The sequence below is a fragment of the Ochotona curzoniae genome, unplaced genomic scaffold (assembly GCF_017591425.1).
Source record: "Ochotona curzoniae isolate NIBS_2020 unplaced genomic scaffold, NIBS_Ocur_1.0 scaffold_3223, whole genome shotgun sequence".
NCBI classification, from domain to species: Eukaryota; Metazoa; Chordata; class Mammalia; order Lagomorpha; family Ochotonidae; genus Ochotona; species Ochotona curzoniae.
In genome coordinates, this window is record NW_024467108.1 from 7226380 (window position 1) to 7249523 (window position 23144).

At 51.4% G+C, this 23144-nt stretch overlaps 1 protein-coding gene across 2 annotated transcripts in view; it reads left to right on the forward strand.

The window, feature by feature from the left end:
• The window catches only part of USP35 (ubiquitin specific peptidase 35), a 38916-nt gene that overhangs the window by 1051 nt on the left and 14721 nt on the right, over window positions 1-23144 (forward strand). The window contains exons 2-7 of one of the 2 annotated variants that reach the window (XM_040964082.1): window positions 5708-6537; window positions 7469-7601; window positions 9033-9162; window positions 9542-9643; window positions 11401-11559; window positions 16701-16894. In XM_040964082.1, coding sequence (XP_040820016.1) covers window positions 5865-6537; window positions 7469-7601; window positions 9033-9162; window positions 9542-9643; window positions 11401-11559; window positions 16701-16894 — 1391 coding nt within the window. In that variant the 5' untranslated portion in view covers window positions 5708-5864. Of the gene's footprint in view, window positions 1-5642; window positions 6538-7468; window positions 7602-9032; window positions 9163-9541; window positions 9644-11400; window positions 11560-16700; window positions 16895-23144 lie in introns of those variants that run through there. The other variant, XM_040964083.1, reaches the window with a different exon arrangement.

Consider the following 23144-nt stretch of genomic DNA (forward strand, 5'->3'; position numbering starts at 1 on the left):
GGCTGCTGCCAGGAAACCAGAGGGATGGAGCCCCTAGGGTCATCAAGGGAGAGATCCAGAGTATGAGGGTCCGAGAGGGTTCTCGGGTAAGGAGCAGGGCTTGGAGGGCACCCCCACCTGGCTCAGGAAGAGATGGAGTGAAATTCCCCCTGTGGTACAGGGCCCTGTGAGCTTCTGACCTGAGTGCTAAAGGGGAGCAGTGTTTTTGTTTGTTTCTGCTTTTGCTTTTTCTTCTGCTTTGTTGCTTGAATCAATTCTAGAACAGCTGAGACCTCGCTCAGTGCAGTGCAGTGACCTCTATAGGGGATGCCTTAGCGAGGTTTAACGTTTTGCAGGTTATGATACACAAGCGCATGCCTGGGTAAGCGGGCAGCTCCTGTACCAGGCGGGGGCGGGGGCCTGTCTCTGGCCACTGCCTTGATTTCAGCTCATTTGTCGCATGTCTTTCCTTAGCCTCTTGACACACCTTCCTGGATCCCAATATGCTCGATCCCATACCAGGCATTAGGTACAAGACAGGGGGGCCTGGATCTATTTCCTGCCAGTGGGGGGTGGGGGACACCCCAGTTATGTTGCAGAGTGATGTGAGGTACCTGGACCCTGGGGATGCGAATTGTTGAGGGTCCAGGAAAAGGCTGCCCAGATGGGGGCCATGTGAGCTGGGCAGATGAGTCAGACAGAACCTGCTGAGGGTGAGAGGTGAGAGGTGAGAGAAAGGGGCTTCACTTACCAGGGGAGTCTGGCCTTCACCTGCTAGTTCTGAGTAGGAGACACAGCTGATGGTACTCATCATGCGGGGCTTGGGGAGACTGTGTAGGGATGTTGGGTATTGCTGGGACTTCTGGAGTGAGAAGGGTTGGAGCAAGGCATAGGGGAGCAGCAGTGATGCTGGCCTTCAGAAGCCAAGGGCTGGTCAGGTCATCACCGTCCATTCTGGAGTTCAGAGGCTGGAAGAGATCATGGAGTGCCCATTACTATGTATATGGCCACTGTGGCAGGGGGCAGTGACTGGACTCTGCTCCTGCTGGACATACACCTCTGCCAGACACGAGGAGGAAGAGCTGGACAAACACAGATCGGCCACAGATCAGCCTTGAGGGCTAAGGGGGGGGTGGCAATGCCATGGAGTGTCAACCCAGTCAGCAGTGTGTGGCTGCGCTCCTTCCCCAGCAGTGCCTGCCTCCTCCCTCCACACCAAATGGCCCACAGTAGGTAGACCAATGACTGCCCCGCCCTCTTCACTTTTGCATCTTGTCCCAGTCCTGAGTGGCACACCTAGAACAGTTTCCATTTTCCATCTGAGAAGGCCAAGAAGGCACCAAGGACTTGCCCAGCATCCTGTGGCATGATTCTGCAGCTGAGAGCCCAAGCCTGGGGCTTTTCAAGGGAGGACACAGCTGCTGCGTGCAGCTGTTTGGCTAGGGGCAGCTGGTTCTTGGGTCAAGGCTAGCCTGGACCACCCATCGTCTCCTCTTCCAAGGGCCTGGAGCTGGTGTGTGTGTGTGTGTGTGTAGCTTGTGTCTCTCTCTGTGGGTGGGAGTGCAGGACCCTCTCTCTGAGCCTCAGCTTCTCCCGTTACCCCTGGAGGGAGCGCGACTTCAGCCTGCCTCTGCTCCCTGGTCTGTGATGGGTCAGGTGAGCTCCAGGCCTCTGAAGCCCTTCGGTGTGTACGCATCTGAGCTATGATGGAGAGGGCTTTCTGGTATCCATGGTGACGGCTGACCTCAGACTGCCTGCGTAGGAGGAGAGGCAGGTAGGCAGGGCCTGCCTGCTGTGGCCAGAGTCCAGGCTGAGCAGGACAGGACGGCTGGCCTGGGGAGTGGCAGGGCTCTCAGAAGGCTCCCCTGCCTGAGATGCCAGCCGTTAGGTTCGGCCCATCTCCTGAGCTGGGCATCAGGTAGGGATGGCTGATGTGGTCATTCACATGATTCAATCTAATACTGTTGACAGGAGAACCAAGAAGCTCAAGGTCACTCAGTGAGTTGGGCCTGGAATGCAGGAGTCCTCATCCGGATTCTGATTGTCTTTCCTCTCCCAGAGCCTTTTCTGACCCCAAGCCTTCCTCACTTTTTCTTCACACCTGATGCTGGTACCTCGCTGTCTCGAGATTCTCTTTTGGCCAGAGGTTGAAAGCGTATTCTTTCCTTGTAGACTGGAACAGATCAGATGGGTGTGGAAGGTTAGCCACAGGTACTGCTTAGGAAGAGAGGGACCAGGGCTGAAGGGTGACTGGATTTATTTTTCTAACTGGAAAGTCAGATACAGAGAGAAGAGAGACAGAGATCTCTCCATCCAATGATTCATTCCCCAAGCAGCCACCACAGCTGGGGCTGAGCTGATCCAAAGCCAGGTGACAGGAGCTCTTCCAGGTCTCCTACGTGGGTGCAGGGCCATCTTTGTTTTCCCAGGCCACAAGCAGAGAGCTGGATGGGAAACGGGGTCACTGGGATCAGAACCAGTGTCCATATGGGATCCCTGTGCATGCAAGGCGAGAATTTTAGCTGCTAGGCTACTGCGTCAGGCTTAAGCGTTCACTCACTCTCTCCCTCTCTCTTTTTTTTTTTAAAGATTTATTTTTATTATTTTTTCATTGGAAAGGCGGATATACAGAGAGGAGAGACAGAGAGGAAGATCTTCCGTCCGATGATTCACTCCCCAAGTGAGCGCGACGGGCCGATACTATGCCGGTCCAAAGCCAGGAGCCTCTTCCGGGTCTCCCACGCGGGTGCAGGGTCCCAAAGCTTTGGGCCGTCCTCGACTGCTTTCCCAGGCCACAGGCAGGGAGCTGGAAGGGAAGCGGAGCTGCCGGGATTAGAACCGGCGCCCATATGGGATCCCGGGCGTGCTAGGTGAGGACCTTAACCACTTGCGCCACCGTGCCGGGCCCTCTCCCTCTCTCTTTTAAAGGATTTATTTATTTAAAAGAGTTGCAAGGCTGGTGAGAGAGAGATGGCCACAATGGCCAGGGTTGGGCCAAACCAATGCTAAGAGCTTCTTGCAGGTTTCCCACATGGTATAGAGACCCAGGCACTAAGGCCATCCACTGCTGCTTCCTAGGCACATATACAGAGAGCTGGATTGGAAGTGGAGTAGCCAGGACTCCAACAGGTGTCCATAGGGGATATGGTGTTACAGGTGGAGGTATAAACTGATATGCTATGACGCTGGCGGTTGGAGAACCATTTCCAAAGACAGTTCTCCTGAGCTGATGCTCCACAAATATGCCTGCCTCTGCCAGCTGCCTGGAAACTCCTTAATGGCAGAATCTTTGCTTCTAAAACAGGGGTGGGGGCATCCAGTCTGTAGGCTATACAAGCTCTGCAAATCAGCTGGTCAGGCCCTGTCAAGGCAACCACAGGCAGGATTTGGAATTCAATAGATCCCTAGCAGGCTAATTTTTAAGTTGATCATTTTGTAGGGTCTGTGGGTGATGCTATCCAAATGGCCCTTGGAAAGAAAAAGGCTCCCCAGATCTGCAAGCTGCAGGCATGGACACCTGCTGAGGACTCCCTTGTGCTCAGTCTCTAGCCAGGAACTTTTGTCCTCACAGCTGGGCAAGGCGGAAGCAGGGGTCGGGAGCGCAGGCCCCCTTCATGGTAACCAGAGCCCAGCTCAGAGCCTCCCGCAGACAGGAACACATGCAGTGTAGGGGCAGGCATGGATGCTTGCATCCTGTGCTAGGGGAGCTGTGGTTGCACTTCCCACCCTGCTTCCAACCCAGTTTTCTGCTACTGTGCACCCTGGGAGGAGCCCCATGATGACCGAGTCTCCTCATGGGAGACCCAGACTAGGTTCCAGGCTCTTGCTTCAGTCTGACCCAGCCCTGATGTGCTGAGCACTAGGGGAGTGAACCAGCAGATGGAAGATACATCTTCTGTTATTCTGTCCTTCAAACAAAAACAATTGAGAGGGAACCGGCGGTGTGGCCTAGCAGCTAAAGTCCTCCCCTTGAACGTGCCAGGATCCCATATGGGCTCCGGTTCTAATCCCGGCAGCTCCACTTCCCATCCAGCTCCCTGCTTGTGGCCTGGGAAAGCAGTCGAGGAGGGCCCAAAGCTTTGGGACCCTGCACCCGTGTGTGGGAGACCCGGAAGAAGTTCCTGGCTCCTGGACTCGGATCGGCATAGCATCGGCCGTTGCGCTCACTTGGGGAGTGAATTATCGGATGGAGGATCTTCCTCTCTGTCTCTCCTCCTCTCTGTATATCTGACTTTCCAATAAATAAATAAATCTTAAAAAAAAAAAAAAAAAAAAAGAGGGAAAATAAAGGAAGAAACCAGGAAGCCTGCAGGGGGCGCTGTCACTCACCTTTCCCCATCTCACTGAGGCAGCCAGGCCAGCACTAGGAATGGCTGACGGAGGAGCTGACACACCTGCAATAAATGAGCCTTGCTGCTTGTTCCAGGGCACTCACAGCCCAGTAAGATAGACTGACATAAATGGGCCCACTGTGCCTTACCACATGCAGTGAGGCTGTGAGGCCTGCTGGGTCATCGCTGAGCCCTCCAAGGGGCCTGGCTCAATTAGCAGTCACATTTCACATTTGCTGGCCCAGGATCCAGGATGTGGCCTGGCCTAGCTCTACACCAGATCCAGGTGTGAAGGGAGCAGGTTTAAGCCAATCAGTTTAAACACTGATCACACACTGAACCTTCTCTTGGATCTTACCAAGAAGCTCTGGAGGAGGAGCTGAGAGTTGGGTGTTCAGAGAGCGGGGTTGTGCCCACTTGAACAGCACAAGATCAGCAGTCAGCGATCAGCATGGGTCAGAGGTGGCCAGGAAACAGCCCAGGTAGCCTCGCACTGTACTCTGGGTGCTGGCGTGCTAAGCACCAAGCCGGGCACAGGGGATCCTGGCACAGTTCTTACCCTTGGAGACTTGTGGTGGGAGAGGCTGGCTGTATTCATGACATGCTAGGTGCCATCAAGGAAAAGGATAGAATGTCCCAATTTGTTAATCAAGGCTTTTGACCGCACAGGGAGGTCAGGCCAGACTACCTTGAAGAGGTGGATTTCAGCTGCAATCTGTAATGTCAACCAAGCCAGGAGGAAGTGGAAAGAGCCCTCGGAGCTGCTGGGGTTCAGAGAGACCCGAGGGAGCCAGGAGACACAGACAGGGCTCTTGTCATGCCTGGCTGAGGAGCCAGGCCTGGTGACAACAATGGAACAGACAGGAAGGAGGGAGGGCTGGGGATTCACCTGTTCTCTCCTCACCCACTCCTTATCTTGAGTGATCCCAGGTGGCTGTAAGAGGGGGTAAGAGAAGCTACTGTTGAGGGTAGGTGTTTCACATCAGTTTTAAGGAAAACCAGAGTTTCGCGTGTGGTGTACAGCAGGGCATGGGGCAGGCGAGGGGGCCCTCTGCTGAGGGGCAGTGTTGGGCAAACGCCCTGGTGCAAAGTGGGAATCTTGCCCAGGTGAGGGTAACTTTGGGTAAGGTATTGCCTAGGAACAGAATGCAAAGCACGAGCACTGGACGCTAGCTCTTCCTGTGCCCTCATTCCAAGCCCAGGGTGTAACTAGATCCAGGCTCTGGACAGCACTTCTAGACCCAAGTCCCTCCGTTCCCAAGGCTGATGAAGTCAACCGGGGTGCCCAGGGTCCTGTTGGCAGACATTTCAAGCTGCAGGAGCTCCCAGGGCATGCTAAACGAGGAGCATGGTATGTACTTCCCGGTGACGTAGGTTATCTTTGCCCCGTTTCACAGATGAAAGGACTAAAGCCCAGCGAGGCTTAATTGCTCGCCCACGGCCTCAACGCCCACAGTGCCGCTCCACGAGAACTGACCGTGGCGTTCGAGCTCCACTAGCCGTCGGGCAGAAGGAGACTAGCTCCCTGCGTTCCCACCGCACCTCGCTGCCACCATGGACAAGATCCTGGAGGCAGTGGTGACCTCGTCGTACCCGGCCAGCGTGAAGCAGGGGCTGGTACGGCGCGTGCTGGAGGCGGCGCGGCAGCCGCTGGAGCGGGAGCAGTGTCTGGCGCTGCTGGCGCTGGGCGCGCGACTCTACGTGGGCGGCACGGAGGAGCTGCCGCGCCGCGTGGGCTGCCAGTTGCTGCACGTGGCCGGCCGCCACCACCCCGACGTCTTCGCCGAGTTCTTCAGCGCGCGCCGTGTGCTGCGCCTGCTGCAGGGCAGCGCCGGCCCACCGGGCGCCCGTGCGCTCGCCTGCGTGCAGCTGGGCCTGCAGCTGCTGCCTGATGGGCCCGCGGCCGACGAGGTGTTCGCGCTGCTGCGGCGCGAGGTGCTGCGCGCCGTGTGCGAGCGTCCTGGGCCCGCCGTCTGCGCGCAGGTGGCCCGGCTGCTGGCGCGGCACCCACGCTGCGTGCCCGACGGTCCGCACCGCCTGCTCTTCTGCCAGCAGCTGGTACGCTGTCTCGGTCGCTTCCGCTGCCCCGCCGAGGGCGAGGAGGGCGCCGTGGAGTTCCTGGAACAGGCCCAGCAGGTGAGCGGGCTCCTGGCGCAGTTGTGGCGCTCACAGCCCGCTGCCATCCTGCCCTGCCTCAAAGAGCTGTTCGCTGTCATCTCCTGTACAGGTGCGTGTGTCCTGGGAGCTGGGGCTGGGGCGTGTGCTTGTGGGTTGGCATATTGCCGCCACGGTGTGCTGAGAGAGCGAGGGAGAGGGAGAGAGCGAAGACAAGTGAGCCAGTGAAAGAGCAGGCACTGGGCCGCTGAATTACTCAGTCGCCAAACCTAACCTAGGTACCACTGTGGATCCTGGTGTGTTTGGGGGAGGGGGAGGTGGGAAGGAGCTGGGGCCGGAGCTTGCCAGCTGCACACAGCCTTTGGGTCAGGTGGCTTTGCTGGCGGTTAGGACTTTGGAGGTGAGCCCAGAGTGATAGTCTCTGGGCAGGCACAGGTGGACCCCGGGTTTGCAGGTTTAACCCCGAGGTGTGGCATGGAGATCTTGTGTTGGAAGCTGTGGAACATAGGCCACAGTGTTAAGGCTTGAAGGGAAACCCAAGCCTCCCGGCATGGCAGCGCTGCCCAGGACACAGGAAGGGAGCATACCTGGTGAGAACCACCATGCCAGGTGGTGTACAAGATCTGAGTCCTTACACAGCCCAGCACTGACACACCCATCACTAAATGGGCTTTCTGGTCTGCAGGCCCCTGTGGTGGTGGCAACTAGAGTCGCCCTCCCACCCCCTTCCAAGTCACACAGCCACCCTGTCTTTGCTGTCTATAGCTCCAGTGTCAGCCTTTCTAGGGCCATGCCCCTCACTAGCCTGCACTTACAAGGCTGATGCTTCCTCCCTGGGTCCAGCAGAGAACTGGGCCCAAAGCAGTGGTAGGCGGTGAAGGTGTGTTGAGTGCGTGAGTGAATGGAGAATTGGGGACTGTAACGCTGGCCCCCATGCACTCTTTATGGAGGGCCAGGCCTTTTCCTTGGTGAGTTGGAAAGAGTGGTGGAGGGGAGGGGCAGGCCTTCCCTGCTGCTAAGCTCAGCCTTGCCTGCTGACCCAGATGAGGAGCCCCCATCCAGCGCCCTGGCCAGTGTGGTCCAGCACCTGCCCTTGGAGCTCATGGATGGTGTCGTCCGGAACCTCAGTAATGATGACAGTGTGACAGATGCCCAGATGCTGATGGCCATTAGCAGGTGGGGTGCTGAGGGCCCTGTCTTCCTCCTCCCAGGGGCTCCCTGGGGTGGGTGGGGGTGTTGGACCAGGCCCTCCTCATGGCTCAGTTGTTTTTTGTGGAGCCCTGTGCTGGGGTGGTGGTCATGGGGGGTTACACTCAGAGATCCCTGTTCCAGAAATGCTGCTGGGTTAGGGGGACCAGCTGTGTGACCTTGGGTTTGCAGGGGAATGCTCAGCTTCCATTTACTCCCTCTGTAAAGTAAAGATGGGTGGTGGTGTAAGAAGTTGGGCTTTAAGGGATTGTAGCAGAAGGCCAAAGCCCTCTGGTGTGCTCTGTGAGTCTGGTGAATGGGTGCTTTGCAGCTCCCAGAGCCCTCATGTGGTCCCACCCCACTTGAATGCCATCATCCTTGTGACCAGGCTGCACCTGCCTGTGTGGGGAACCCTGGAATGTGCCATCTGTCCTCCTCCCTATGGGCCTTGGCCTTTGTAGACCCCATCCACCCTGCATGCCTCCCTCGGCCATTTTGCCATTCTTTCCTACGCATGCTCCTGAACCATGTCTTTGAGGCCCTTCCCCCATGATGCCTGGTCTTGAGTGAATAAGAGTATGGGCTCCAGATGTGGGGTTCAGGAAGTCAGATCCTGCCCCTTCTGTTCTGGTCTGTGGCTTCGGATAAGTTGCTCAACTTCTCTGTGCTTCAGTTTCCTCTGCTAGAAATTGAAACAAAGTTAATCTTCCTGTGGAGGTTTGTTATGAGGATTCGATTAGATGGGATAGGGCCTCGAAAAGTGTGGAGGACCCATGTGTGATTGCAGCTGCTCCTGTTCTGCTGCTATGGTCTCCGTCTCCCAGCACAGCCCTAGTAGCACAGTTAGCACAGGAAGGCTTTCTTGTGCACCTGTTATGTGGTGGCTCCACACTTGCTCTACACAGGCATTGTGCTGTGAAGTTCAAGTGTGTTAATTCACACAAAGCAGAGAGTGCTGTGCCTGTGCAGGCTATTGGCTCTGCTGATCCACATGACAACCTCGGGGGTGGGGAGAGGTTGTGTCACCCATATTACAGAGGAGGAAACTGAGACATAGAGAGGGGAGATGACTTGTTCCAGGTCACACAGCAAGAGCTTGCTGGAACCAGAGCTGCCAGCTCAGAGTCTGTGCTCTTCCAGGCTGCCAGCTCTACCGTTCTGCCAGTGTAGCCAGTGTGTGTGTGTATGTGTGTTTGTGTGTGTTGGGGGAAGTTGGTCCTGGGGGACTGGCAGCCTTGGACTCTGTCCCCTGTGATTGCTGCGATTCGGTGTGTTTCCCAGTGGTGTCATGTTCACTTCCACAGATGACAGGGCTTCCCTGGGCAGGTGGGAACTTGGGAGGTGACAGCTGGCCCCTGGGCTGCCCTCACCAGCATTGGGGCTCTTTGGTCCCTGTGTCACTGTTGCTCCCCTCACCAGGATGATCGACTGGGTTTCTTGGCCCCTGGGGAAGAACATTGACAAGTGGATCATTGCCCTGCTGAAGGGCCTGGCTGCCGTTAAGAAGTTCAGCATCTTGATCGAGGTTTCGCTCACCAAAATTGAGAAGGTTGGTGGCCCTGGCCTTGCTGGCACTTATGGCCTTTGCCTCTGGTCTCTTGCCAGGGACAGTGCAGATGGGGGAGGCAGAGCTCCCATCCGAGTTTGCTGTGTGACCTCGGGCAAATTATCGCCCCTCTCTGGGCCTCAGGTTCCCCTCCCCCCAATTTATTCCTTTAATTGATCATTCAAATACATGCATGTGTCACTTCCAGTGTGCCCCTCATCCATCCATTTTACCACCTGTCCCTTCGTACGGGTCTGTGAGCACCTGTGTTCCTGCTGTCAGCATGGGGTTGCTGTTTTTACTCTGCCTCTTAGGCCTGTGGTTGAATTTGGCCTTATGTGACCTGGGGGAGAGGGGCTCCTGACCGGAGACTGTCTTCCAGGTTTTTTCGAAGCTGCTGTACCCCATTGTGCGGGGAGCTGCCTTGTGTGTCCTCAAGTACATCCTCCTGACTTTCCAGCACTCCCACGAGGCTTTCCACCTGGTAAGCACCCTGAGGATAGGCGGCCGTGCACCTACTCTGGGCTGGGAGGCCTGATGTGCTGACTTTGTTGGAGATTTGGGCTGGGCACGTGTGCCCAGGACCTCCAAGGTCAGGCTGTTGGAGCTGGAGGAAGCTGCAGACCCCACTTGGCAATTAGAGGGTTTGCGTGGCCTTTGCCCAGGCATGTGTTTGAGTGACAGAATCGACTGATGACAGCCTGCCAGCCCCTGGGGTGGCACTGTGTGCCGGCCTCCATGCTAAGGACAGCACTCACATTCATTCATGTAATTTGCAGAGAATATCCACCCCACTGAAGGAGGTTCGGTCATGGCCTCCATGCTTCAGGCAGTGGGGGAGGTCACTGTCACAGGCCCATCTTGCAGGGGGCACAGGGATGCTGTGACTCCCAACCCCATGTGCTTCTGACACCCAGCAGAGGTGTCCTTTTTGGGGAAGGATGCCTAAGGCCATGGGCTGCTTTCTGCTGCACCTGCCTGCCTGTCTTCACTGGGGACCTGCAGGTGGACTCCCAGTTATGGTTGCTGCTCAGAGCTGTGAAATGTCACACATGCCCATTCATTGAAGAGACAGAAGCACAGAACCAAGAGTTGAATTTGGACTTGGCCCTTGTCAGAGGTGATACCTTCAGGCCAGGCACTTGGCCTCTCAGAGCTGGGTACTGGACAGACAGAATGATGGGGGAGGGGTTAGAGGAGGTGTCTGCTGCCTGCTTGTTCCGTTCCCATGTTAACGTCTTGTGACTTTGTGGCCCAACACCCTGATGAGTTTACAAGTTGAAACTACTATGTGAGGGAAAGGCATGGGCTATGAATTCAGATATAACCCAGATCTCAGCTTGTCTCATAACCCACTGTGGCAAATGAAACCCCCTCCCTCATTTCATTTTCTTTCTTTAAAAAAGGTGTTTTTTTTTTTTAATTGGAAAGACAGATTTATACAAAGAAGGAGAGACAAAGGGAGAGCTTCTGTCTGCTAGCTCACTCCCCAAATGGCCGCAACAGCTGGAGCTGAGCTGAGCTGATCTAAAGCCAGCAGCCAGAAGCTTCTTCTGGGTCTCCCACATGGGCACAGGGTGCCAAGGCTTTGGGCCATCCTCTGCCGCTTTCTCAGGCCACAAGCAGGGAGCTGGGTGGAAAGTGGAGCAGCTTGGACACAAATCAGCGCCCATATGGGATTTCAGTGCTTGTAGGCAGAGGATTAGCCAGCTGAGCCATTGCATCAGCCCATTTTATTTTCTGATTCTTGCTTCTGTGTAGTCACAGAGCAGATGATGAATGCGACAGGCAGCAATGATGGGATGGGTGATGGTGGTTGTCTCTAGAGGCTACCATTCAGACTATCAGGCCCTACCCAGCCGACTGTGTGTGGCTCCAACGACATTCATGCTGGACAGAGTAGCCTTGGTCACTTGGGCCTTCAGGCACGTGGGCAGGGAAGCTGGCAAAGGCTGGGCACTTGGATTTGAACTCTTGCACCTCACCACTGTGGGGACGATATTTACCTTGCTCTGTGGGCAGACTCTGGACAGGAGGCCTAGAATCATACGCCTTGGCAAAGAAGTCGTGTACCTGTAGGGTTTGAGGCACTGGTGAGGGGAATAGCACTGATCTGGTGGTGTGTGAACAGACTTCCCTGCCTCCCAGAGTCCTGAGGTCTATGACAGGGCCTGAGACGCTGCATCTTGGGGGATGCAGCTGTAACCTGTTGCTGAATCTTACCCTGCTCTGCCGCTGCAGCTCCTGCCTCACATCCCGCCCATGGTCGCCTCCCTGATCAAAGAGGACTCGAACTCAGGCACCAGCTGCCTGGAGCAACTGGCAGAGCTGGTCCACTGCATGGTGTTCCGGTTTCCAGGCTTCCCGGATCTGTATGAGCCTGTCATGGAGGCCATTAAGGTGAGTTCAAGTCCCTGCTTTGTCCCTTGCCCTGTTCTGACACAGGTGTCTATTAGGGTCTTCCTCTGGGCTTGGCAGCAGCTCCCCGTCACTTGGTCTGTTAGTGTTGACCCTTGCCTTCCCCAGGCCATCCCATGCTTCAGGCACACCATCCCACCTGCCCGTCCCCTGGAGTGTCACCCTCTGTCATGACTGCTTTTAGCCTTTGTATATGATATGCCCGGGTCATTCCTGTAAGACTGTCAAGGTTCCCACCCCCAGGAAACTGCTCACATATCTGCCACCACCACCACTAGGCTGTCACATGTTATCGCATTTGACTGCTAGTGCTCAGGTGGGGCTATTCATAATACCCAGTAGCCTTCACTGATGTTTTACTCTTTGCCAAGTTCGGGCTAAAATGGTGGGCATGAAGCAAACCAAATCTGCTTCATTAAGGAGTTGGTGGCCTGGTGGTGTGGCAGACCCGTATACAGAAACCTGAACAGCTGTGACAGCGTCAGCTAGGGTAAGGACAAGGGGGAGTGGCACAGGTGAAGAAGAGGAGAAAGGCTCTGGGCCAGGCTTGATGAGTTGCCAGGACCTGATGGTGATGGTCACTTGTGTGGAGCTGCCCCACTCTGCCGTGGTTTTTGTCCTGTGATACTCCTAAGGGATTTGTGAAACAGCCACTGTTATTTGGGCCTCAAAGATGAGAAAAACAAGCCTTGGAGTGGTTTTGCCACTTGTGTTGAACCACAGAGGTGGTGGGAGACAGAACCAAGGCCCTGGGCTGCCAAGCATCTGCCCATTGCCTGAGGCAGAGGGCAGGGCTGAGCATGGGGCAGGTATCAAGGGAGGTACCCTTTCAGAAGCTCAGCTCTGACTTCTGCTTTGATGGGCGGGCGGGCTGGCTGGCAGAGCTGGCTGGTGTGTCATATGACATCTGGAAGGTGCTTGTTAGAACAAACCTATTGTTGGGTACTTCACTGAGCTTGCGTGGGAAGTAGTGGAGGAATCCCTGGAATCAGGAAGGAAGAGAAAGTGGAATTCCAGTGGTAAGAAATGGTGTCCCGTTTGCCTGATGTGAGCAGGGAGGGGGCAGGATGGTCCACCTCAGTGAGCAAAGTGAGACAAGAGAGGGTGTGCAAGGCCTGTCCCTGATTGGGGGTGGGTGTTGCTGAGCCCAAGAATGCTTTGCTGTTAGCCAGCAAAGAGTAGTTTGAAAAAACTGCATGCACTCCCAAATGGGCAATGAGAGTAGGGCTCTGCACTGGGAACAAAAGAAATTTGTAACCAGTGGCCTGTTCCCATGTGGGCTTAGGGGTTTGAATGCAGGTCTTCTTGCAGGGGTGAAGTCCCCAAACTCAGACACCAACGTGAAATGTACTCATGAGCTTGCAAGAAGATTGCCTGGTAAAACAAGCCATAAAGATATGCTTCTACTGAAGGCAAGCTTGTAATCCAAAAAGTACAAAACACACAGAGGGGGCATCCCTTTTGCATGAGCAAGAATAAATCTAACAAGCACAATCTGATTTACTTGGCTGTCTTTGGGCTTTCAAATCTTGGGAAAGAATGCTGTAAGAGAGCCGACTTAGAGTGGGAGGGGCTCTCCATCCCCAGAAGTGGTCGAGTAGGTGTTGGAGGGCAGGCCTTGCGCCTGGTCAGGGGGATGTTACTTCAGGTTTCCAGTTTTGTAAGAAAGAGTAGTGCAAGAGCTCTGAGCTCTGGGCTGCTTGGACTGCTCATCTTTCCTGCTGGCTTGTGAGCTTCTGTGAGGCAGAGATGGGTGGTTTTGGTGCCTGGCTCTCCTGTGTCCATTGAGTGGCTGGGGGTGACCCAATGGGCTTCGTGTAGTGGGAGAGGGGTGTGGGCAAACACAAGTGGGGAGCAGAGTCCTGTGCTGCAATCCTGGAAACTGAAGAGGAGTGAGGCCAGGCTTGGTAGGCTGGGAGCTGATGGTTCCATCCAGGGGGACCAGGTATGTGTAGACTCCTGTACCGGGAGGTGTGAAGCCTTGGAGCTCACGTGACAGGGTTGAGTGGCATAGAGACCCCCACTAGACAACATGGAACTTTTTTTTTTTTTTTAATTTAAATGGCAGAGTTACAGAGAGAAGTGAGGGGAAGAGTGGAAGGAGTAGATTTTCTATCTGCTGGTTTACTCCCCAAATGGCTGCAATGGCCAGAGCTGGACTGGTCCAAAGCCAGGAGTCAGGAGCTTCTTCTGAGTCTCCCATGTGGGTACAAGAGCCCAAGGACTTGAGCCATCCTCCAGAGCTTTACCAAGCATATTATCGGGGAGCTGGATCACAAGTGGAGCATTCTGGGGCTCAAACTGGCACCTGTATGGCATGCTAGTGCTACAGATGGCAACTTTCTGAGGGGAAAGAGACTGTAAGACAGAGAAAGGAATATGGACCTGAGAACCAGTAAAGGGAAACTACCCTGAATGAATCAGAGGGACAGTGGGAGGTGTCTGTCCTCCAGGACACAGTATGTCAGCATGGCAGGGGCTGCAGCAGAGCCGTGGGCAGAGTTCAGGGTTTTAAAAGCTGGGCTGAGTCACTGTGCTTCACCCAGCAGATCTGCACTTCGTGAAATCCTTGACGTCGGAAGGAAGACTCCCAAGAGCAGTTTCACACTGGCTGAGTTTCTCTATTTCATGTGATGACAAAGATACAAGTGTCTACTTCACGATTTATACATGAGCAGTGTTTCCTTCCCTGAGTGTTAGAGCGTGCATTCCCGGGAAGATAGGCACCATTTATCCTGGGATTTGCAGATCCTTTGCATTGAGCCAGTTTGAGAGGCAAGGCAGCTAATCATGGTATGGTTTATAAGGCTTCTCATGTGTGTCCCATAAGTGCATTCTGTATACATGAGCCTTTGTAAGTAAGTTCTGGAAGATTCTCTCATGAAGGCAGATGAATGTCAAGTTATGGCTGTTTGCGAGCTGTAGCCCTTGCTAAGGGAAGGAAGCACTGAATGTAAATTTCTAAGACAGGAGCTTGAGAGCTGTCAGCAAGCTTTTGGTTTGGTCTTCCTGGGAGTACAAAGTTAGCTTTTTTTTGGGGGGGGTACAATATTTCATTTATTTGAAAAAGAAATATCATCCATCTTCTGGTTCATTTCCAGAATACCCGACAGCCAAGGTTTGGTCAGGCTAAAGCCAGAAGCCCAGAGCCCACATGGGTGGCAGGATCCAAGTACTTGACCCATCGTCCCAGGGTGTGCATTACCAGGAAGCTGGATTGGAAAGCAAGCCAAGAATCAGGCCTGGGAACTCTGATATGTGCTGGATGCCTGCCCCAAAGTTCTTTTTCTTTTTGCTTTTTTTTTCTTCTCTTTTCTTTCTTTTTCTTCTCTTTTCTTTCTTTCTCTCTGTCTTTCTCTCTTTCGTTCTTTCTAAGATTTCTTTTTAACTTGAAAGAGTTATAAGGACAGAGAGAAAAACTTAGATCCTACATCTGCTTTCTGGCTCCCGAAAATGGTCACAACTGCCAAAGCGGGACCAGTGCAAAGCCAGGAGCCAGGAGCTCCTTACACATGAGTGCAGGGACCCAAGTGCTTGTGCCATCATCCCCTGCTTCCCTAGACACATTAGGGATTTGGGTTAAAGTGGAGCAGCTGGATCTGAAACTGGCATCAATGTGGGATGCCAACGGTGCAGGGAAATACTGAGACTGCTACACTGTGGTGCCCTCTTGTGAATTTTCTGGTGTGGGTTTTCCCCCATCTTCTCCGTGTGTGTGTCTGCTTCTGCCTCTTTGTTATGATTTGTTCATGGTGTGTGTGTTCCCTGGGCAGGGGAGGGTTGGCTAGAACATAACAGAGCCTGCACCTGCCTGGCTCCCCTCCGGATTCCCTGGTGGTAGTTGCCCTTGAGGTGATCAGGGACTGCCTTATCTGATGCAGTATTTGAGAAATGGTTCCAGAGATGAGTCAGTGGGATGTTAAATGGCTGCTTGAGCAAGCCCTTCCAGTTACAGGCCGTGCTCCGGGGACAGGAGGCCCTGGGTGCTGAGCTAGCTGATAACTCTGGGGCACCTCATACTCATTTAGGGGTTGCTCTCAGGTTCTGGGAGTAAGAATGGAGTTGGAGCATTTTTGCAAATGCCCCTTGTGCCTGCTGGCACCATGTTGTGCCTCTGTGTTAGAACTGTGTCTGGCTTTCCTCCTTGAGGTACAGCTGGTCTTTGTCCTATGTTTGTGTATTTGAAAAAGACACACAGGCCCACGCACACAGACGCATAGAATCATCTGCTGATTCACTCGCCAGATGCCCTCAGCAGTCAGGACTAATCAGGCCGAAACCAGGAGCACAGAGCTCCAGCTGGGGCCTCCCAGGTGGGTGAGGAGGACTTAAGTGCTGGAACCTGCTGCCTCGGGTGCATGAGCAGAAAGCAGACCTGGGTCTGGCACCCAGCCCTGGGCTACAGAACACAGTGTTCTGAGCATCGCCTAAGCCACTATTCCACAGAGGCCATCCTGAGGCATGGCCATGTGCCATGACCATGGCGAGTGGGGGGGTTAGTGCTGGCTCTAGCCGTGACCCAGGACCCACCCTGCAGACCTCCAGGATCCTCTTGCTGTCCTGACAAGAGAACTCCTGTAGAAGACTGGGGTTGCTGACTCTTGGAAGCTGCCTCTTAACGCTCATCAGTCAGAACAACCACAACATCATCATGTGCGAGCACCTTGATTACAGAAAGCCAAACCGAAGCAGGTGCAGTGTCCTCCCTTGACAGGTGAGGATACTGAGGCCTGGGGAGCCCACTACTTCTTATGGCTGGAGTGAAGGAGAGTCAGGGCCGAATTGGGATCTGGTTGGCTTGGGCTGCTGGAGCCCGTCAGACCTGGACTATTCAAGGAGTTTTAGGTTCTTCATCTATTGTCTGTGTGACCCTGAATGAGTCTTTGCTTTTTCCATCTGTGAAATGGGACCATGCCACCTTAAGGCAGCAGTGGCTGTGAAGGTCATATAGACGGCCCACCTGCCAAGGGGAGAACCTAAAATGAGTTTGTAAGCAGGGACTAGCTGACACACATCTCTGGAGCATTGGGAGGCTGTGTGGTAGGCTGTAGTTCAGGAAGGCTTCCTAGAGGTGGTGATATTTTTGGAGCAGACCTCAGTACTGCTACTTGTCCCCTCCTCAGGACCTGCAGGTTCCCAACGAGGACCGCATCAAGCAGCTGCTGGGACAGGATGCCTGGACATCACAGAAGAGTGAGCTGGCTGGCTTCTACCCCAGGCTCATGGCAAAGTCTGACACGGGCAAGATTGGTTTAATCAACCTGGGCAACACCTGCTACGTGAACAGCATCCTTCAGGCCCTGTTCATGGCTTCTGAGTAAGTGCTGCCTTGGGAAGTCCTGGTTGGCCTTTCCATTGGAAAATTGCCAGGAGGTGTGTGGGTGGGCAAAAGCCCTCTGGGAATGCCAGAGCAGGTGTGGGAGGACTCGGAAAGTGTGAGGCCATCACCAAGGCCTTGGGGTGTTGCAGTCTGGGCTGCAGTGGCAATGGGTCTGCCTCGGGTTGGTTCATGACTGACTGCATTTCCTGGAGGAGGTCTGCATCTTCCAGAGTAAAACTGGCACTCACCTTAGTAGATTTTTCTCTTTTTAAAGGGAGCAGTACAGTCTGTGTTGTCTGTGGCTACCTATCAGCCTCCACTGGCTGGTTTATCAGAAAGTGGGCTCTGAATCCAGCTGACCCCGTGGCCTCATGTCTGCTGCTGCTCTGTGAGCCGCAGTTCCCGTAGGAGGTTGGAGCTGATGGCAGAGGCTGTCCACACTATTGCTGCTTGTTCATTTCCAATGCCTGGTGACAAGCTTTTTTTTTTATTTTAAACTTAATAACTTCTGGATCTGCTGCCTTATGTCACTTTTATAAACACAACAAAATGACTTACTGGGTGAATGCTCAGGTGCTTGTGGTCGCAGTAACGGTTGTCTTACTTGTGCATCTCTCTAGGGTAGAGTGCCATGTTTCAACTCATCTGTGCAGCCTAAACTGGCCAAGTCAGGAGATGAGCCTTTCCACTTCCTTTTGCTTGGCAGGGAGGGGGGTGGGCCACCAGCTTCTCACGGAATGTGTTGTGACCTGGAATCCCAAACAGGGCTGTAGAACACTAGAACTGGCCACTTCTGCCTATGTTTGTCCCTCACCCGCTTCCCAGCCTCCTGTAAATGCTACTCTGGGTTTGGTTGACAGTCTTGTAGCTTACGCATGCGTCGTGTTTGGGTCAACACAGTGATGTCCAGTTCACCCGTTTTGCTAACCTGACAGGATCCCATGCTTTATACGGCTGACCAGTAGTGTGTGTGTGCCATGTTGGCTTCTGCTTAGCCACTGTGGGTGCTAGTAGATGGTGCCCGCAGTGAGTGTGGGTGTGTGTAGGTGGGTTACATTTCCTTTGGATATATTCTAGCCTGTGTTTGTTCGTTTATAGTGTTCTGAAGCTGAACTCTTCTGGAGTGGTGGCTGTCCTTACCTGCACTGCCCCCAAGTGTTTAAGGGTTCCCCTTTCTCCTCCTCCTCACTGGCAGCTGGTTTTTTGTTGTTTTCTTTTGTGAAAATAGCCACTCTGATTGGGGTGAGAGGTGATATCTCATTGTGGTTTTGATTTTGCAGTTCCCTGATGGCTAAGTGATACTGAAAACATTTTAATATATTTGTTGACTAGGAGTATTTCTTGAGAAATGTTGACTCATATACTTTTTTTTTTTTTATAAAGATTTATTGTACTGGTTCACTCCCCATGTGGCTGTGACAGCTGGAACTGAGCCAGGCCTAAGCCGAGAGCTTCTTCTGGGTCTCCCATGTGGGTGCAGAGGTCCAAGCTATTAGGTCATCCTCTACTGCTATCCCAGGCTGTTAGGGAGCTGGATTGGAAGTGGAGTAGCCAGGTCTCGAACTGCTGTCCATATGGGTGCAAGGAAGCAGTTAACTAGATAAGATTCCAAACTGATCTTTTGGGTGGTGGTTGTATTCGTTATATATTCTGGCTATCTTTGTCAGCTATTTACAGCAACTTGTAAATACATTCTGCTGGTTGTTTACTATGCAGAAGATTCTTAATTGATATAATCTAATTTGTCTGATTCTATTTTTGTTGCCAGAGTTTGTGGGATTTTACCCAGAATGTCCTTGCCTACACTGATACTCTCATGTGTTTCCAACTGGTAGCTTCAGGTCTTAGGTTCATGTCTTTTTTTTTTAAGATTTAGTTATTTATTACTTGAAAGGTGAAATAGAGTTCTTTGGTTCACTGGTTCTCCCCTCAAGTGGTTGCAACAGCTAGAGCTAAACTTATTTGAAGCCAGAAGCCAGGAGTTTTTTCTGAGTCTCCCACATGGGTGCAGGATCCCAAGGTCCTGGGCCATCCTCAACTGCTTTCCAAGGACACAAGCAGGGAGCTGAATGGGAAGTGGAGCTGCTGGGACTAGAACCAGTGCCCATATGGAATGCCAACACTGCAGGCTGAAGATTAACTTGCTAAGCCATTATGCCCCAGGGTGTGTGAGTTTAAGACTTATTTATTTTTAAAAGATTTATTTCATTTTTATTGCAAAGTCAGATATACAGAGAGGAGGAGAGACAGAGAGGAAGATCTTCCCTCTGATTACTCACTCCCCAAGCACCCGCAATGGCCAGTGCTGTGCCGATCCAGAGCCAGGAGCCAGGAGCCAGGAACTTCCTCCAGGTCTACCACACGGATGCAGGGTCCCAAGGCTTTTGGGCCATCATCAACTGCTTTCCCAGGCCACAGGCAGGGAGCTGGATGGGAAGTGGAGCTGCTGGGATACGAACTGGCACCCATGTGGGATCCTGGGGCATTCAAGGCAAGGAGTTTAGCCTCTAGGCCAGCACGCTGGGCCCATGACTTATTTATTTTTATTTGAAAGGTAGATTTACAGAGAGAGAGGGAGAGTTAGCTTCCATCTGCTGGTTCACTCTCCAAATGGCTGTAATGGCCAGAACTGAGTCATTTCAAAGCCAGGTGCCAGGGGTGGCTTCTGGGTCTCCCTTGTGAGTACAGGGTCCCAAGGACTTGAGCCATTCTCCTCCACTGCTTTCCCAGGTCATAAGAAAGGGGCTGAATCAGAAAGAGGAGTTGGGACATGAATTGGCACCCATTTGGGATGCTGATACTGCAGGTTGAGGAATAGCTGGCTACACCATCACGCCAGTCCCAGATTAGGTCCTTTAAAAAAAATTGAGGACTGAGAGCAAGCTTCCTTTTAATGGTTCACTCTTCAGGTACTTGTGATGCTGGGATGGACTAGGACCAAAGCTGGGAGCTGGGTGTGCAGTCCAGGTGCCCCTCATGAATGACAGGACCCCCCGCTCCTTGAAGCATTGTGACTACCTCTCACTTTGTGTTAGCTAGGAGCTGGGAGTGAAAGCCAGGCTTGCTGAGGCGGGGATGTGGACATGTTTATCACTTGGCCAAACGCCTGCAGCTGTGTTTAAGTCTTGTCTGTTCTGAGACCATGTTTATGTGGGTTGAGTGACGGTGAAGGGCTTCGGTTTCAGGCTCCTGACGTGGATGTCCAGTGTTCCCAGCAGTAATGATGAAAGAGACCATTTGGTCTCCAGTTGCACTTTTTGTGACTTTGTCGAGAATCCGCACACTGTGGGGCCTCTGCTCTCTTCCATGGCCCATGTCTACTCCTCTGCAAGTACCTTGCAGCCATGGTTGTTATGGCTTTGTGAGGTGTCTTCAAATTGGATTGTCCAATGCCTCCTGTTTTGTGTACTTTGCTCGAGGTTGATTCTGCTATCTGGGAGAGAGATGGTTTTCCATCTGCTGGTTCATCTTCAAAGATGTATGCAATAGCCAGGGCTGAGCCAGGTGTGAGCCAGGAGTCCAGAACTCTGTCAGGGTCTCACACACATGAGTGTCAGGGGCTCAAGTACTTGAGCCATTGTCTGCTGCCAGGATGCAGGAGGCTGGATCAGAAGCAGAGTAGCTGGAACCTGAGTACTAGATGTGGGCAGCTTAATTTACTGTGCCACAGTTCCCATCCTGGAGACTGTATCTTATCAAAACCTTTTATTGATCATAAGATTTTTTTTACTTTTTATTATTTTCATTTTATGATACAGTTCCGTAGACCCTGGGATTTCCCTCCCCAATTCTGCCTCCGCTCACTGAGTTCCCCTATATCATTACTATAGCATAGTTAACTATACACAGTCGTATGTCTATTGTTGTGAGCATGGACAAAGGCAGAGTCCAGCATCCTATTGTCAAGATATAGTAAACAGTTTCATTGGGAATCCATCTTTGTCTGGAAGTAGGGATGTGTACTGCATTGTATCCTCACATCTGGATATGACAGTCTAGATTAAACAGTTACTATATATCCCCTTAAACGAAAAGCCACAATACAAAATCAACAATAGGAAGAAAAATAGAAATTTACAGTGCCATGAAGTTAAATAACATGCTGCTAGATATGATAGTCTCCATTACACAGTTACTATACATCCCCTTAAATGAAAAGCCACAAAACAAAATCAACATCAGGAAGAAAAAAGAAATGAACAACACCATGAAGTTAAATAAAATGCTATTGATTGACTAATGTGTGGCTGAGGAAATGAAAATCAAGAACCTTCTTGAAGAGAATGGTTGCTACTGTATGATCTATGACTCATTGAAGAATTTAACCAGAATAAAGTATTTTGAAGAGATGAAACTAACAACAACAAAAATCAAAATCCATGAGATACAGTTTCCGCTGATATTTGTTGGTGAGATGTGTGTGTTCTAGGCAACAAATAGATGGGTTTTGTTTTTTAATGCAGTCTACTAATCTATGATGCTTGATTGATGAGTTTAAACCATTTACATTCAGGGTTAATACAAATAGGCGGTAATTTGTTTCTGCCATTTTAACAATGGGTTGTTCATTGATTTAGTCTTCTATTATTTTACTGGGATGTTCTTCGCATTTGCCTTTGATTTTAGTGGATGCTATTCCTTTTCTCTGTCAAGAGAAAATCTTTGAGTATCATTTGTAGGGCAGGTTTGGAAGAGGCATATTCTTTGAATTTCTCTTTATTGTGGAAGAATTTTATTTTCAAAGAGAAAGGGAAGCTTTGGAAAGCTTTGCTGGGTACGTTATCCTGGGCCAACAATTTTTTGCTTTTAGAATTTAGGATATGTCACCCCAGTGTCTTCTGAGTTTCCTGTGAGTTTAGTTGGCATTCCTTTGTATGTCGGTTGATTTTTTTTTTTCACGTGCACATTGCTGATGTTTGATTGAGGAGAGGCTGATTATCATGTGTCGTGAAAATCACTTTTGGTCAACCCTGTTGGGAGTTCTGTGCCCCTCCTGGATATTGTTTCCCAATTCTTTCTCTAATTTAGGAAAATTTTCCCTTATTGTTTCATTGAGTACACCTTTAATTCCAGCTTCTCTTTCTGTGCCTTCTTGGACTCATGTAACTCTTATATTTGACCTTTTAATAGTGTCTTTCAATTCAATTCTTGAATACTTTTTTTTTTTTTTTAGCCTGATCCAGCTCTGTTTCTAGATTTTTGTTTTTTTCCCCCTGGTGACAGGAAATATCTTTCAGTTCTGAGATTCATTCTTCTGCCTCCTTCATTCTATTTTGGAGACTCTCCTCTGAACTTCTAATTTCTTCCATTGTATTCTTCATTTTGATATCAGTTTTTATTTGATTCATTTCCAGTGTGACATATTCCTTGAATTGCTTGAATGCCTGCTTTACATGCTTCTTGTTAAGAAGTTTTTAACAAGTGTTTTGAATTCTGTATCCCCCCATTTTCTCAATGTCTTCCTCAGTGAACTCTGAGGTTGGCAAAGGATTTGCCAGGGGAGTCTTCAGTAATATTCATTGTGCCTCTGTCTCTTCTTTTGCTCTTGATCAGTGTACTTATGATTATCAGATTCTTCTCCTTGGAGCAAGTTTCTAAGCTGTGTCACCCACAGGTCTACAGTTCGATTTTACTTAGAGCAGTTGGTAAACAGCTGTTTGTTTGCAGTCACTTGTGCCATTCCCTCCAGCAAGTTTCAGGTTTGGGTTCTTATATTAGATTTCCAAAATGGTTTCTGTAGCCCCAGCTCTGGCTGCTAACATTTGTCTGTCTGTCTAAACATGTCCTTACCCCATTCCATCATCTTAATTCTCTCTTGATCATAGGATTTTTAATCATTCATTTTGTTGATGTATTTATTGCATATGTTGAGCGACCTCTGCATCTTGGAATAAGTCCCAGTTGATCATGTAAATGATGTTTTTGATGTGCTGTTATATTGATTTGCTAGTACTTTATTGAGAATTTTTGTATCTGTTCATTGGGTACATGAGTCTGTGGTTTTATTTTTGTGTGTCCTTGACTGGTTTGGAAATCTAAGTCCTGTTCTCTTTATAAAACATATTTGTTGCCAGATTCATCACTGTCTCATGGATTACATGGTGGCATCATTTTTCCCAAGAGACTTTTGTGTTTCCTTTTTGTCACCCGTGTGATGGTTACTCAGTGGTGCGTTTTTCCACTGTGCTGTCATTTGTTGTTGTGGCTATTATTCAAATTCATACCAGTTATTAACCTTGTTTCATGA